The sequence below is a fragment of the Corvus brachyrhynchos genome, unplaced genomic scaffold (assembly GCF_000691975.1).
Source record: "Corvus brachyrhynchos isolate BGI_N302 unplaced genomic scaffold, ASM69197v1 scaffold34, whole genome shotgun sequence".
NCBI classification, from domain to species: domain Eukaryota; kingdom Metazoa; phylum Chordata; class Aves; order Passeriformes; family Corvidae; genus Corvus; species Corvus brachyrhynchos.
The window spans coordinates 5,453,040-5,470,616 of NW_008238126.1; the positions used below are offsets into that span (position 1 = coordinate 5,453,040).

Sequence of the window (17,577 nt, forward strand, 5' to 3'; positions counted from 1 at the left end):
GTTCTTTCCAACCTAACATAACTAAAAGAAGCAGAATAGATCTCTGAGACCAAGTTCTGTCACCTGCATAGTAGGTAAGATTGCACTTGGTCTAGATAAAGTAATTTTTATGACATTCAGGTTGAAAGTACACCTCATTTCCTATGCAGGTTACCTGTAATTTCCTACACAGCCACCTAAGACTTGAGGGACTCTGATGTCAGAACTTTAAATAACTGCACTCAGAGTGCCCAACCTTTCCAAAACCTCCTCTGACAATGAGACAGAGCTGTCTTTATGTAGGTCTTTCCCACCAGCCAACTGCAGGAGTGAAGACATGCAGAGCTCAAGGGGAAAGGGTCTGGCAGATTGAAGAGCTTTGCCTCAAGACCCAAAGCACCAGCCCAGCCCTGCATCACACCAAAGCCAAGAGTAACCAGCAGCCACCAGCCCTGCCTGCCAACATCAGGGACATGGCACAACTGGCAACCACAGGCACTTCCACAAAAGGCAGCTGTGAGGCAGCTCCTCTGCTCTCTGGGCATCTCTGCCATCTTCCCCAAAGAAAACAGATGCCAGGCTGCTAATCTGCTTTAGGAGAGGGAAAGAACAGCCTGGCAGAGATTTTGATCCATGTCACAATTACAGTTCAGTCCTGGAGCAACACACATTTCTCATGATCCCAGGCTGGAATTAATACAAAGGCTGAGCTGAACCAATATAACCTTCAGAATGTGAAGGAAATATTCTCTTGCATTCTCCCTAAAAAGCAACCAGAAGTATGAAAAATGTCTGCATACCTAAGGAGTGCTTCTTTCTGTTAGGTTAAAAAAATCAAACCCAACAAAAACCACAAACAAAAACTAGAGTAGCCATGTAAAATCATCAAAATAAAATACTCCTTTCCTGATGTTTGAAATAGCACCAATATCCCGATTGACTGCCTGCAGAAGTGTGCTTGTAACAGTGTTCAAATGTATTGATTACTTTAGCATTTTCAACAAAGATAACACTGGGAGGCCACACAAAATACTAAAACCAGCCTACCAGCCACCCTGGCATCCAGATTCCAGCATATCTTTGAAATAGTGCCCGCTCTCAATGACTCAGGTTATACAGAAAAGCAAACACAGATTCTGTGAGCCTGTTCCAGAGGAAGACATGATGTCCTCTTGCTGACTTTCAATCAATAGAACAACATGACTTGGTCAGCCCAGTCTCTCTGCTGACCAAGTCAGTCTCTCCAGATCATAAACTGGTTTTAGCTGACAACCACTGCACTCTACACAATGTGCTGGAGCTCCACATGTAGTAATTGTTTCTTTGAAGACAGATTTGTGCATCCATTGTTGTGTGCACTGGCATGTGTCATCCATGGCTGCCATAACCATGCATTGAACCACCCCTCTTGAGGCTACTGTTCCTCCTCCCCCTCTCAAACCTCTCCACTCTCTCCATCCAGCCAGTTTTGATCTCTGAAGATCTCTAGAGTTTGGCAAAGTGGTTAAGTAATTACAGTACAGAGGAAGTAAGTCAGCACATGTGTGGGTTTGAACTATGAAAATTTTTCATTTGGCTTAGGAGGAGAGAAAATGTGTCTTGAAAGCCAGAAACATCAGCCCTTGTTCTCAAAATATTTGATGAGCAGATAGGGACACATTCACTCCTTCTGGAACATACGCTACACAACAGCTTCCAGTGGCAGCTGCTTTACACTCTGGAAAAAAACACAGCTTTTTCCAAACCAGAACCATAGGATGAATGAAAAAAATCCAAGTGAAGGAGAAGAATATGCAAAATTGTTGTTAGGCTATATAAAATTAAGAATTGACCCCACAGTTCTTAAGTTCCTCCCTGATTTTACATAGTCATTGAATACACTTTTTGCAGGAACCTGAATCCCAGACATGTTTTTCTTTTAATTATTTTACACAATTTTAGAGATTTCTTCTTCATTTATTATATATAGCAGGGATTACATTTTTATTTAGTTTAAATTGGCCCTTTCTAAACATCATTCTATAGCTTCAAGCTTCTTCCCTTTGAAATGCTTTCACAGTGGTCGTCTCCCTGGTATTTAGAACTCACCATGACTAACTCCTCATAGCTTCTTAAATATATGCAAAAAGAAAAGGACTCTCATTTATGTTACTAAATGCAGTCACATCACAGACTGTCTCCTAAAACCAACCTTTAAAAACAATAATAAATATTTCATACCATATGCTGAGAATATCATGGGCTCCAATCTCATAAAGAAAACAGAAACACATGGAAATTCCTTGCTCAGTAGTTTGTGGAAAGAAACTGTAATACAGAACTCAGGGGGGTGGATAGAGTTGTTATGCACAAGCACAGTGCAACGGCTGCTATTAAATAAACAGAAAATCTTGTGCATTAGGACTCAAACTGTGCTCAGAATTCAGGCCACCACCAATCTGAGGCCACCAGCAGTTTAGATCTGTTACTTCTTCTGGTTTTCATTCCAAATACCATTTCAAAGGACAATTCCGCATTTCAAATAAAACAAGGTATAATGTTTACACCAGCACAGTGTAACAATGAAAGGAAGGAAAAAGAAGAACAATGAAAATTCTCCATTTTCTCCAAAATTCTGATACACACTTCTGCTTAAATACTTCTCTTTAAACCTTTTCAATCAAGATTACCAGCTCACAAAACATAACAAGGAATGGCTCAAGACACACTAAGCAATGGAGCATGACCGGTACTGAGACAACATCATTCTGCAATGATGGGCTGACTTCTCGACAACCCAAAAATCCATGCTCCCAGTCCAACAGCAGCTGGAAGTAACAACAGTGACCTTTAAATTTCAGGACAATAAAATCCAGCTACAGCAGGCAGTAGAACAGCAAGAGGCAAAATCTGAGAGCACATATGGGAGAATGATCTGTGCCTAAAGGCTACACAGATTAAAAAATCCCACTTTTTTTTTTTTAAACTTTCACACAGATGGTTTTGAAGAGGTTGCTTAAGCTCAGTTTTTCTCAGAGCCTGTGCACCTCACTGCTTTCACTGAATGAAATCTGATATTTCACAATCTGATACTGATGCATGTACACGTTATCAAAGCACAGGCATGGCCAGATGCCCCCCTTCCAGCTACCACTACAGAAGGAAAGTGTGCAAAAGGAATTGCTTCCTAGAATCCATTAATTTAGAGCATTCAGCTTAGAAGCTGCTGCCTACATTGAAGCATCCAAAGGGGTGCATTTAAACACCGACAATATCTTTCAGAAGTCTCAGTCTGGATCCTACAGATATTTCCTGGTGTACTTGTGAACATCTAGGCTTTACTCTTTACCTTCACTTCTTGGAAAACAGCGACTTAAGAAAATATCTTACTAAAGAGTTGTGGATGAAAAATTTAAGTAAGGGATTGTGAAAGAGAAACCATTAACTTAAAATATCCCATGTGTTCAATTCTTACTCAGTTAATATAAAAACCTGGCAAGAAATTAGAACAACAAGAGTACCACAGTTAAGAGCTTTTAATCCAATGGAAAAATCCAATCACAGTTTATAGCCCTATTATTAGCTGGTATCTGTCAAAGAGGAATATAATCAGACATACTCCAATCACCCAGTTAGGACACAGCAGCACCTCTGTGAGCAGTCTTGACAAAATGACACCTCTTCTTTTGCAGATGGTGACATTTTTAACTTCAGTCACCGATGGCCCCATAACAAGGCAGCAGCAGAGCCAAAACAAACCCAGGGTTCTTGACTGCCAGACCTGCAGCTCCAGGACTTTATGGCAAGATGTCCTGCAAGTCCCCTGAGAACCACACACCGATATCTTAATTTTCTACCGCTGCCTCAGCATGGAGGGCAGAACCAGGTGTGCTGCTCCACTGGCACCAGACTCCTGCTTCTCCTACCCCTTCCCCTCACCCTCCTACCTGAAGTGCTGCTGACTACCCCAAGTGCTGCTCACCCTGCCCTTTGCACAGGGCATCCTCCCATATTTCTTGGTCATGCTCTTCCTTCAAACCCACCTTCAGAGGCTGCCTTTGCCAAACGAACCTTAACTATGTTAATACAATCATCTCTGTGTATGAAGGGTAACACTGAAGCCATGCCTGGCATCAGATGAGGGACCCCTCTGACCTCACTGTAATCTCTGTTCCACTCCTCCTGCTACTCCTCAGTTTCATTGGTCTTCTTGCTTCTCTCGAGACTGTTCTGATACCAAATCCCTCTGCCAGCCCCCTGTAACCTCAGCACAGCCATAAGCTCTGCGCCAGAAGGCAGCTGCACAGCCTGGGCAGAACCCCACTGGCTTCAGCAATGCCCTGCTGCAAACACAATTACTTAATTACATTGCAAACACAATCACTTAATTACAAAGGAAACTAGGACTGCTATTACAGGACCCGTGTTGGATCTGCTTTTCTGAAGCACCTCTTGGTGCTGAAATCACAAATCATGATTAAAATTGGTGGTTTAAGTGCTTGGTGGTTATTGGACAGAAGAACAATTTACAATGGGCTTGTAGTAGAGAAGTTATGTGCAAAAAGGAACTTAAAAATGTGATTTTAAGGGTGACAGTGTTTCTTTGATCCCTTAAAAGCCATTTAGTTCACTGTCTGGCTTGAATATAATGAATCAGGAACCATTTCTCCAGGTTTCACATCAGATAACAGGTAATTATGGAAACAGAATAGAACTTTAATTATGAGAAAAAACATAGATTGTTCTATTGTGATCTTCCACAGCATTGCTGTTTCTTAGAAGTAAACATATTGTGCAAGCTGGAAAGAAACCATTGATTAAAATAATCAAAAGCCCTACTAGAAGCTTGGACATGCTTTTCCTTTGTAAAAACCAAAACATTGTATCTGACTAGAGATACAATAGTTGAGGTATTTGACTTACCTCTTCCAAAGCCCACTTTAATTTTTCCTCACAGATTCACTTAATTAAATCTACTATTACAGGGTGGATTTTTTCATTTTGCATACACTATACAAAAGCTTGGTGCACTCTGGGAAATCAAGAGATTAGAAAAATCTTACCAATAGCTTGTTATCTTGATTTCTTCCCAGTCATTTTCAGCTGAAGCAACCTGTCCCTGAAGCATGCCAGCAATCAAATATTTTTAAAAATTAAACAGCAGTAGTTGTACTTACAGGTACCTGATAAGCAGAACAACTTTTCAGTTCCTCCTCTGAAAAGCTGGAATATCATTAAAACAAGGTCAAAGGTTTCAGAGTCATAGGGAAAAGTCCAGAATTGGAATTACCAAGCATGCCAGGCTATTAATGGAATAGTCACCACCTTTTCCCTGGTTTTTTGTCAGCACAGCGGGTGCTCTGCTGTCCATGCCAGCCCGGGACAGGCACATAAGCACCAATAAACACTTCAGGGGAGATCAGGCCCTGTGGAGGCAGCTCCACTCCTGGAGATGCTCAAGTACAAATGAGACCGGGGGTTCCTGTGGCTCCTTCCCTTTCATTCCCTGGCTAACCCTGGCACTGGGAAGAGGGAATGCTCACAGACCACCCGCCAGGCTCCATCAGGAGCAGCTGGTTCCACACAGCCACGAACACACAGCCCCTTCTCGAGGCTCTTGGCTGTGGCTGTGAGTCCAGCATCCCCCGAGGGGGTCTCCGAGCCTCCGTATCAGCAGCTGCTCTTTCATTTTCCTTCCTCCCAGGCTCACTTTCTTTCTCTTGTTCACAGAGATTATTCCAATTCTAATCAAAACAGGGAGGAAAAAGCCCCACAGAACGCTAGGGGGACAAAACTGTACAAAGGATAAAGGAGCTGAGCAGCATTGAGACAAGACCCATTTGTAAAAGAGATTATGGTCGCAAAAGTGCTCCTTGTCACAAGGGAAAATAAAGGCACAAAAGGTCCCTCGATGAGCAAACATAATGAAACCTGCCAAGATGAGTGATAAAATCACAGAAAGAAAAATTATACAAGTTTCCAGGACACTGCCAGAATTAACTGTAAAACACTTTTTCCGCTTCCTGATGTCTGTACTTTTAAAAGTAAAATTAAAAGCTTGCCTGAGTACGGTGCAACATTGGTATTTCACCTTGTATCTGCCAGGACAGTGTCTCCTCTCTGTTCTGCCAAAGGACTGACTATAACAAACAGCATTCAGGACTTCCCAAAACTTCCTATCATAAAGGAAAAATGGAGTGCAGTGTCCCAGCCCACGTCAGGCCACCTCCAGCAGCCACAGGAGCTGCAGGGAGGCCATCCCACACCATTCCTGGCAGCACCTGCATGGCCACAGTGAGGAGATCACTGCACCAAGATCCAGGCTCGTACCAAAGAGAGATATTTTTTTTTCCATACTAAAGTGACAACTCTGAGGTGTTAAAGGTGTTGAGAAGTGAAATGCTGCTCAATGGAACCTACAGCACATGAAGACTTCAGAGCAAAAAAAAGGATTCAGTAGACAAATCCAGATTTAATAAATTCTAGTATGTCCTCATCCTCTTATGTGCAAAAGAAAGTAAGTCTGAAAAGGCTCTGCTACTATTAAATAATTGTGTTTCTTATCTCAGAATGACCATTCCATCTTTTATATACACGTACAAAGAAACCCCCACCTGTTTTTTTTAGAGGATAAAACAGGCAGCTTAGATGGCAATTTTAATTGAGTGTGTTCAGGCTGTTGCACAAGAACACTGGTGTGTAGACCTGTGGCTGGAAAGAAAAGACTTTCCCTTACTACCTACACCTTGACTTCATTACAAATATCCCTGCTGGTTCTCACAACTCAGCTCCAAGTTTGACACTTGCCAACATGTCTAGAGGCAGGAATTGTGAAGCAGCAGCATAAATTCCAGTGGAATTCAGTATGTTAATTGCTATTTCTCAGTCACAATCCACACGGGGCTGATATACCTGGTGAAATACTTGAATGACCTCTTGTTCTTTTCTGTGTGTGTATATGTGCATTTCTCAATACACATGTATCATTTTACACACATGAAAGCACACACAGTGGCTAGAAATGAAATCACTGATGGTCAAACACGCTACCTTTGTTAATAATCCCTGTACAGGAAAAAAAAAAAAGAGACAAGTGTGGTTATGTTTGCAGCCTCTGCCATAACAGAGAATTCACAGTCTCACACAAGTTACAGAGCTCCAGTGACAGGGTAAGATGATGACCTTGCAGCATAGGCCAGAAAAAGGGTGCAATAATTGGCATGAGCCCAACGTGTGCTCTAATGAAGCTACTCAGTTCTCTGCATTTTAATGCAAAGGATTTGTAATGTGCTTTAGTATGTCAGAACATAAGTCAAAAAGGGTCACTTCAAATACAGTCACGAATATAGTGTCCCTAGAAAGGAGGCTGTAGCTACTGCTAAAACCAAGCCTTGGTTAAGGCTCTCACTGCATCCCACAAAGGCACAGGGAGGATCCACACCACCCTCACACAAGCAGGCAGTGCTGGCTGTGACCCTCACCCCAGAGCACAATCTCACTGAAAGCATTGCAGGCATTAAAAATCTCCAGTGCAAGGCTTAAATGACAGAAATTATCTACCAAAGCATTCAGAGACTGCATATTAAACCAGTCTTAATCATGATCCTAATCCTAAAGGAAGCAGGATGGAGTGTCATGAGACCCTTATTAAAACCACAAAAGATTTCAGTGGGAGTTTGTCCTGAATGAAAACAGGATCCTACAACTGTAGGAATGGAGAAAGAGAGGAAAAACACCCATAAAAGAAAATGTGGTAGAACAAGGAAACACAACTTCAACATACAATTCATGATAATACTAAAATGCAGAAGGTATTTTAATGTCAATAACGTTAAGATAAAGACATTTGATATTCACTTATTTTCCTCACACCATAATTCACCCATTTAAAAAAGGAGAAAAGGTTTGCTGCCTGTGCTCTTGTACTGCCATACTACTTCATTCAGTTAAAACATTTCAATTTTCAAATTATGTTTTGCCTTTGATTCCCAGAAATTATTTCCTTTCCACATCAGCCATAATAGTTAAACAACTGTGATTCCTGGATCCTTCCCTCAATAAACAAACAAAAATATAAATATAAAAATTAGGTAATCTGAATTTCAGAAAGCAAGTAGCAAGAAAATGGGGAAAAAAAAGCACTAAGCAATGAAAAGCTACTTGAGATTTCTGAAAACCTTTAAAGTTTTTAGTAGTTCAATATTTATAGCCTGTTAAATAATTACACATACAAGAGCTTCTCACACTGAACTTTCATTATCCTGTTATTCTCTCCTATTGAAATAACTGCAAGATTAATTGTAGCCATAAAAAGGCAGTATCCAACTCTTTTATGACCACTCCTGTCTATGAACTGCATGAACACATTAGACCAATAGGGAAAATGTTTAAATGCTGGTGTTTAAACTTTGTAGCCATCAACAAGCAAAAGCTCAAAATCCATCTGGGGGATGGAAACACTGCAAATGTCCAAGCAGACAATGCTACATGAAAAAGTGACTCCCCCACAAGATAACACTGCTCAAGAATGGAACAGTACAAACATCAGAACAGACCTAGAAGGTTTTTTCGATTGGTTTTCCTACAGAACTTGGTCAGCCCTCTGCAAAGGTCACTGCTGAGACTTAAGCTCTAAACACATTCCCTTAAAGAAAAAACATATTTTGTATAGGTATTACTTAAAACTTTTCAGCACTGTTAGAATTGGAGCACAATCATTACAAATCCTAAATTCATTTACATCTTTAGGTAAGTAAAATGCTGAGATCACCACAGCCATGTAATCATCAAAAAGGAGATGTAATTCACTGCCCACGAGTCACAGACAAAGTTATCCCACTACTGGGGATAAACTGCTCGGCTTTGAGTTCGCTGAATTTCCTTTGATGTAAGAAGAATAATTTCACACTTCAAGAAAAGGAACAGGATGCCAGAAAAACTGGATTTGATTCCTTACTTTGTCAAAGACTTCTCATGTTAGTCCCCGCAGTTTTGTGTCCTTTGGGATATTGAGGTTGACTTGGGGTTGCTCAGTCAGGACACACCTGGAGGCATTCCAGGCAGGTGCAGTGGTTATGGATCCGGAGGCACTTGGGAAGCACTGGGCTGAGATGGGATGGTTCAGTCAGGGGTAAAGGCACATTTGTGAGAATTAGAAGAATCATACACACTTCGAATAAAAGGGACTGTAAGCCACTATGCCCAGGCAACTACTGGTCTGCTGACTGACCTCAAAAAGTCTTGTTCATCTCTACTGTTAAACATTCCCATGGAAAAGGAGTTCTCAGGAGCATGGAACCCTCTGCAAAGCAGACCTGGAAGCCAAGTGGCATCGTAAAACCAGTGAAATGAATTAATGTTTAAGTTATATTTTGGATGTGATAAAGGTTTAACAGAGGTGAGTGAACAAAGCAAAAACTGTATCCTGATTACAGAATTGCATCATTGCCAATTATCTGACAAAATAATCTGAAATGAGAGACTACAAACAAGGAGAGGTTGAGGGACCAGCACTTGTTTGGCCAACAGAAGAGAAAGCTAAAGGAAGATATCATTGCTGCCTTCAACTACAGAATGGGAGGGAATAGTGAAGATGGAGCCAGACTGCTCTCAGAGGTGCAGAGTGACAGGATGGGAGGTGACAGACATGTGCTGCAACAAAGGAGTCTGTCAAGATGAAGGGATTTTTTTCATTAATAAGGGTGGTCAAACATGAGGACAGGGGTCCACTTTAAGCAGGATATTGGACTAGATGACCCCCAGAGATCACAAATTATGAACCTCTGTCTTAAATTATTCCATGACTTCATAGAGAGATGATCATGGCTGTTTTCATTTTATTCTGTCTCAATAAATTTGATCACATTGACAAATCAAAGCTTTCATCACTAGCCCTACAAACCAGTCTGGGCACCTGGAAAATGAGACTGCCACTTTCGCACCTTGTCTCTGGGAGGATCCTGTGGCTCTAGAAGTGTTTCCACACCCAGTGCCTTGTCCTATATTTGCTTTACAGATGGGGTCCTCAGCTGCTGCAAGTCAGCAGTGCTCCCAAAGGCCCAGCAGGGACAGTGACAGGGCGACAGTGCTGTATTTTATGCTGGCTGTAGCCAGTTAGTGCAGTGGGAGTGTTGTTAAAATGCACACCTGTACATCTGGCATTAACATCACCGTATTCAATTCCCTGAATGATCTCTAACAGATTATTCCAACAGAATAGTCCTTAATTTACATGTTCCACTGCATTTGCAACCCCCCAGCATCTTATCACATTTATACCCACAGATCTGCTCTTAACCTTGGGGGAAAAAAAGTAAAAAAAAAAAAGCTTTATGTTACTGCCCCAGGTCCTCAAACTGGGTATGTGGCTGTGCCTGGCTGATCTGGCCTAGTTTTTTCTTTTGCTACTTGAATTCAATGGCCCAGTGTATGTGATGCCGTGAAAGAGACACTCCACCCCTTCTCCAGGAAAAATTCTCCAAGGGCAGGGAACAGTTTATTGAGTCTTTTTCCACAAAAGCACAGTAATGTCACCAAACCCACTCAGTCATGCAGGAGATCTGCATCAAAGAAGAATAATAGAGACGTAATATCCTTCGGGCTGAACGGAGAGCTGGGAGAGGATTGTGCATTTGGGGGTGAACGATACCATCAATGCTACCAACAACAGGACTTTACATCTGGGCAACTTAATAGGAAATGAGGGCAGAACTGACCAGCACTGTAAGAGATCAGCACACACAGCAGCAGCACACAGAGCGCCTGGGACCATGGAAAATACCCCTTAAAAATATAACTGTCAAGTTTGGATACATCTCCCTGAACAACTCATGACATGTACTTCAAAATACGAAAGAACTGCATGAACTGGTGCTGTATTTCGAACCAACATTCAGGGTTTGATTTTATATTCCACTTCTATTTTAAAACCTATTTCCAGAACTGCTGCTTATTAAACCTGCCCTACTAAATCATTCCCCTATTAAATGCAATATGAATTAAGGTTTCCCAGTCTCTTTTTCTTCCTCTTAACACCCTACACTCTAACACCCTGTACCTTTCTGTACAATAATTTCTGCTCTTAACCAGGAGAATGTCACATATCTGAAAAAGAAGTAAGTGGTGAGTTTATGCTCGCATTCCTCAATCTCATTACATATACAATGTCCTAAGGCAAGAGTTTGCCAGCTTAGATTTTCACTTGCTCTATCCCTTTAATTTGTGTTCCCATCAGTGCTGTTACTGATTGTTAGCATTTGCTTTTGGTTTTCTCTAGAGATTTTTTTTTTGCTTAAGTCACTGATTAAATAATCTAAATCCTTCAGAGGGAAATTTAAAATTTCCTTTTTGTATAAAAAGCAGAATGATTCAGTACCTGTGCTGGAACAGCATTAGGTAGATAACATTCATTTTGCTGGAGGTCTCTGTTAGCTCAGTCAGAAAAATGACTTCCCTTCCCCCTCTCTCAGCTGCAACAAACTGGGTAAGGAAAAGGTGAGGAATCTTTCCATACACATAAGCAGAGCCTGTGTATATCAGCAGTGGCTGCACCACAGCCCCAGGGCATCACCAAGCCACGCTGGGCTGCTTTTAGTGAGAGTAATGAAAAATAGGGCCAAGGCTCTGGATACGGTGGGCTCTCCAATGTAGAGTACTGTAAGCTACCAAAAATCTCCTGCAGGTGCCAGAGACCTGTCTTGAAGAAAAATGAAGAAATTTAAGCAGTTTCTTTTTCACAATGACCCATTTCAAAACATTTGAAAACAAAAGCCTGGATAACCATCTCCTCTAAAATCAGTCCATGCTAGAAACAAATCAACCTCCAACTAGCACCAAAACCCACAACAGGGAGAAGTCCTAGAGTTTTCACCAGCTGAGGATTCAGTGGGACTCAGGAGATACCCTTAAAGCCACCACTCCCAGACACATTCAGTGGCTTGAAGAAAACAGTTAGAAAAATAATAATTGCATGAATAGCAGAAAAGGTGCAGACATCACAGGTCCAGCAGAAATCAGGCCAGCTGTGATGCCATCTCACCTATCCAACACAGGTCCTGCTGTCCTGAACACCTGGAAATGTGTAAGATCCCTGGAGAGGATATTGTTAGGTACAAAGCTGAGCAACTTCAATGATTAGGGAAACAGTAAAAGTAAAGTACAATTTTGGTTCTGTAAAAAAAAAAAAACAAAACCAAAACAACCAAACCAAACTCCACAAACTGTTACCTTTAATCAAGTATAAGAGATGGGGACACGACATCCCTAACTACCAATAAGAGAGCACAAATTGTATTTAAAAACACACCACAAAAGCATTCAGAAAATAAAAAGCCATTTAGCAGGTGGCTAGATGCTGAAAGGAACAGCCTTGTTTTCACCACATTCTAAGCTGGAAGTACTCCTAAAATGCAACAGTCAGCATTGTCAATGCTCTTAAATTCCCTGGCTAGAATGGACTATGGACAATGTCCCAGTGTTGCATTAACTGAAGAATAACCCCGGATCCTGGCAGAGGTGCTGGCTGGTAGTTATGTGGCCTGTCTAAAAGCCATTGATTTTATAAAGCAGTTTGATCTTAACAGAGGTGAGAAATCTCTTACTTCCCAACCTGCCCCTTCCCTAGGGAAGCTCTGCAGGGCAGGCCCCTCCACAGGTTGTGCTGCATTTCTAAGCAGGAAAATGAGTGCAGCATTGACTTCATCAGGGAGAAAGAAGATGGGACTGGAGGGAAGGACCATACAGGAATGTCTATCTATACATTTTGCCCATCACTACATTTTCTGTCTGTCATTACAGCCTCATCTTAAATAACATGTACACAGATGAAGAGTCAGGCCTTTTACAGTAATGGGCCAAACTACAAGGAAAGCCCATCACTCTTTAATAGTCTTTAATAGTTTCTTTAACAGTTTCTGTAATAGTCTGCTGGGTTTGTAGCTCACTGCATTCTTGGCCAGCAGTGGCAGGAAGAGCTGCAAACGTGTGTGAAGTTATTCCCTGACTAGCACTGGGTGACATGTTACCAGGCTGAATCTGTGTCCTCACAAAGCAGATTGGATCAGCCCTTGAGATGACAAATACTTTGACAAGGATACAAAACATCTGGAAAGAATGTCCCTACAAATTAAAGAAAATTAAAGCCTATATATACCAACAGACATAAGATTAAAACTACTTGATCTTTGATTAAGTGTGAACTTCAGATCTGAATAATCCTAGAAAAGTCAAGTTCCAAAATTCTAGCTGCAGATATTTTTAAGATTCAAAGGCAAGCTTTTAACTGGTATGGACAGAAACACTGATTTCTCTTGTGAGATAGCCACAAGTCAGACATAGGCTTCTATCAAATACCCTGTGAATGTCAAGACCCAGATCCATGTATCCACCACACAAAAATTGGTCTGTTTTGGCTAAAACCCATAAGAAAACCTAAATATCTTATTTTGAGGCAAAGCACAGTAAATCTGCCTGATAGAGATATAAACCAGTAAAGTATGGTAGAGTTATATGCTATAGTCTTTGGGCTGGCCTCAAAGCACTTGTATCTAAAAAAACAAATGAAGAATCGATCCATACAGGTGCTGCCACTTTCACTAGGAATTGCTGATTCATCTGTTACTCAGAGACCAGAGAACAGAACAAACTTCTTCCTGTGTTGCAGGAAGATGTTTCATGGGCCGTCTATTTTTCTGAACTGAAGAACCACCAGAGAAAGGCAGACTTTGATCTCTTAGAAAGTTTCAAGTAGGGGGAAAAAAAAGATTAAAAAATGAAGAAAAAAAATCACAAAAATCTGAACAAATTACTTTCCTCTGAGGACAGCAGTCCCGTATGGTAACAATCTGAGGCTCAGGTCAAGCTTCTTTTGTGATATTTAAGATTTAAGGCTGATTTCCCCAGAGGATGAAATAAGTGGTGGAAAAAATGAAAGGTGAAATGGGTAAAAAAGGAATGGAAGATGATTAACAGAAATCATCAGGGATCTCAGTGCTGCATGGCCTATCCACAGCTTGTGCTACGGCCTCTGACGTGAGATTTGCAGGCAGAGACTGCAGCAAATGAAGCTGCTTAGTTATTCAGTCCCCCTCCAGACAATCAGGTGGTAGAAGTAGCATTAATGAGACAGCTTTTAACTAAGGAGGATGCAGGGTGAAAGACCAACAAATACAGTGCACAAATGTTAATGTATTTATTGAGGTAATTTTTTCTGTAGCCTGTATGCGGCTGCAAAAATGATTCAATTCATTTTATGCAAGAGAAGCGCATTCATCTCCCTTAATTAGGGAGAAAGTAGGACTGGTACTAGGATTAAAAATAAAAAGTATGGTTGATTTTGAAGTCCTCTGTGTAGCCCATTCTGGTGAGATCTGATAAAATACTTCCTCCAACACTGCTTCTGACTCATGGGAATATTTGTGAAGTACATGCCTGGAAATTCAATAGAATGGCCTGTACTAGTTTCTTGCTCTGGCAAGAACAAACCTGCAGATGTAAGTAAGCACACAAATAAAAGTCTACATATTAGTATTCTCATTAAAATATCCCTGGTATTCCCTTCAACTCAACATCAGACAACCCTTCACAGTTCTAGAACAATGGAGCACAAATGGGCCGCCTCAAAAGTACGTGATAAAACACACTACATGAAACCCAAGAATGTTCTTTTTACTTACCGGGTTTTTAAAGGGTGTTACCTGCAGTAACATCTGTCATGCTTACTCTCTGCTTTAGTTATTTTACATTGCTCATCTTTCATTTGCTGCTTTTTTCATTTGTTCTCAGAGGAAAAATAAAAAATGAAGATTGAGCAATGCTATAACATTGCAAAGCTCCTCTGTAATAACAGAAGTGCTGTCTACAGAGATGATAAATCCCAATATGTTACCATGCAAAACACCAAATCTTGAGTTTCCAAAAAGCCTGATCCCAGGTGAGTATGACACTTCTCACACTGCTGCTGATCATGAGCCTGACAAACAGCTCAAGATGTTTACAATTCCCCTGCAGACAGAAATTCAGACTAGACAGCACTGCCTGTATCGTAGTCTGGAAAACTGGTACATTTGAAAGTTTGTAAACCGTGTGATTTGAATGACCTGAATCTTTTGTGTTTGTAATTTTTGTTCTAACAGAAGCATAAATTGACAGATCATCCTGCAAGTGCTGGGAATAACAGCTTCAGTTTCTCTGTGCTTTGATAAGAGAATGTGTCTGAGAAACACCACTGCTACTCACTGCATGCTGCTTCTGATTCATCTGACCCGTCGGGACATTCTTCTTCGCCATCACATTTCCACCTGGCTGGGATGCAGTGCCCATTGTCACAAGTGAAATCTGACTCAGCACAAGTTTTCTTTGCTGCAAGAAAAGAAGAAAGTACTTGGCATGAATATAAACAGTGCAGAAGATCTCCATTGCACCCAACCCCACCAAGGAAGATATGGATTGCCCTGTACTAACAGGATTTGTTTCACATTCAACATAGCTTCTTCATGATGGAATCCCACATATATCATAGATGGGTGTTTCTTCTCACTAGAACTCTTACCCCTCCATTATTTGACAAAGATTCACCCTTCTATGTCTTTTTCCAGCCACTCAAAAAACAGGGATGATATTTTTCAAAATAATTTTCTAAGGCTTTTACTAAAAAAAGCTGCTGCCTTCATGGAACTGAAAGCATGCTGCATGATTTACAGACAGGCAAGACAAACAAGTATCACCTTTCGAGTACTATGATCTAAATAATAATGTTTCTATCTATGCCATCTATTCATGGCTTGTTAGTATATCTGTCACCACAGTAGATGATCATGAAGCACTCCTTCAAACACTAACATTAATTTCATTAAATGTCAACCACTCCACGCTCTTTGCTTTGCTTGCATTAATCTAGGGCTTGAAAAAGATGCAAGACATGAACTCAAGCAGTTAATTGGTCTGTTCCTCTGTGCCAGTGGTGCAGCACCACATGCTCTGCAATTCTAGTCAGCATCTTCCCACTGCGGCAGAAAGAGAAAATTCTACATATATTTGGTCCCTTCAGGCTGAGGCCTCAATGTTGATGTGGCCACCACTCGCTGCTTTTGCAGTGGTGACTTCAGTGGTTTTTCTGCTGACTCCTGAGCAAGGGCTGGGGCTCAGTGTCACCACCTTGAAGTGAAATGCTCTCTGGCTAACTGTTATTTACCTTTGTTAGCCATCAACTGACAGAGGAAGTGCTGGCAGGGAGATTTGTCTCTTCCCCCTGCAAAGCTGCTCACAACCTAATAGGATCACAGGAAAATTTAGGTAATGAAGGACCTCAGGAGGTCACCACGTCCAACCTCCTGCTCAAGACAGGCTCAGCTCTAAGGTCAGACCAGGCTGTTCTGTGTTTTATCCAGTCTGGTAGGAAAAAAACCCCAATATGGAGCCAGCACAACCTCCCTGGGCAACCTGTTCCGTGGCTTAGCTGCCCCCACAGTGAGACCTGGGCTTGACAAGCCATTCCCTCTTACAAGTCTTATGCACACATATTGCTACATCAATACTTCTTCCAGCAAACATTTTCAAAGCATTAAACACAACAAATAAGCCTCCGGGGTTTGATCTTTTACTTTCCTTTCTTGTTTTCCTACATGAGCTGCTGTCAAGAAGGGAGTCATGTTAAATATCACTCACGTGCCCACACAGGAAACAAGGAGCATTGCTGTGTAAGGTAGTGGAGAGACCTACATGGCTGAAATAAAGCATTCATTTTCTAGCACACAAAACATGCAGCTTCCCTGAGCAGACATCCAGCAGGAAAACACTGCAAAGCACCACTAAGCAGCTGTACAATCTCTCAGGATGCACTTTATAAAGAGAACATACATTTACTCCCCTTCTGTTGCTAAATGAACCAGATTCTGGTAAATGTAATAAAAAAAAAAAAAAAAAAAAAGAACTATTCTCAATTTTCTCTTCAGCCATTCAAAAACATATTATGAACTAATATAGGATAAAAAAAAATCCATATAAACCAACAGTTTTCCAAGAGACCAGTCATACTAAGGATCGTCCAAAGACTTTGCACATCTGTTATCAGAGGGAAAAGACTTTCTCCCGAATATCTCCTTTTAGAAATCCAAAGCTTGTGAAACTGGCTGTTGCACATCACTTCTGGGGTATTTGATGCAAGTTTTAATGATTCCGATGTATTTAATGGCCAGAAATGCTGATACTGATAGGACACCCATGCACAGCTGACGTGAGAGCACTCTCCTGCTCGCTAGGAAGCTCACTGGGTAAAATGTTGCTTTCTGCTCTTAGGGGAAGGTTGTGGCATCTACAAATGAAACAATCACAGTTTCATCCAGAAAGGAGAGACCAGTGTAATGCTGGAGACATTAGAAACCTAGTTTTTAAAACGTATTTTGTTTTGTACTCGCTCTCTCAATGCCCTAATACCTTGCTTTCCACAGCAAAACTGTCTTTTAACTTACTCTCTAGAGATCCAAATAGTAACAAAACTACTACTGTGCCTCAAAACAAACCTCGCCTTTTGCCATCAGTCTCACACTATTTTTGGGACATGGGGGCTCAGGAGTGAGGGGCCAGCTCCAGGGAGGAGTGGCACAGGCACTCCCTTCGCACGGC

The 17,577-nt window shown here is 41.3% G+C and overlaps 1 protein-coding gene across 2 annotated transcripts in view; it reads right to left on the reverse strand.

The window, feature by feature from the left end:
• LRP8 (LDL receptor related protein 8) overlaps window positions 1–17,577 on the reverse strand; it is a 165,945-nt gene that overhangs the window by 52,975 nt on the left and 95,393 nt on the right. For both annotated transcript variants that reach the window (XM_017733478.1, XM_017733477.1), the window contains exon 2: window positions 15,193–15,315. In XM_017733478.1, the coding sequence (XP_017588967.1) occupies window positions 15,193–15,315 (123 nt within the window). The remainder of the gene's footprint in view (window positions 1–15,192; window positions 15,316–17,577) is intronic.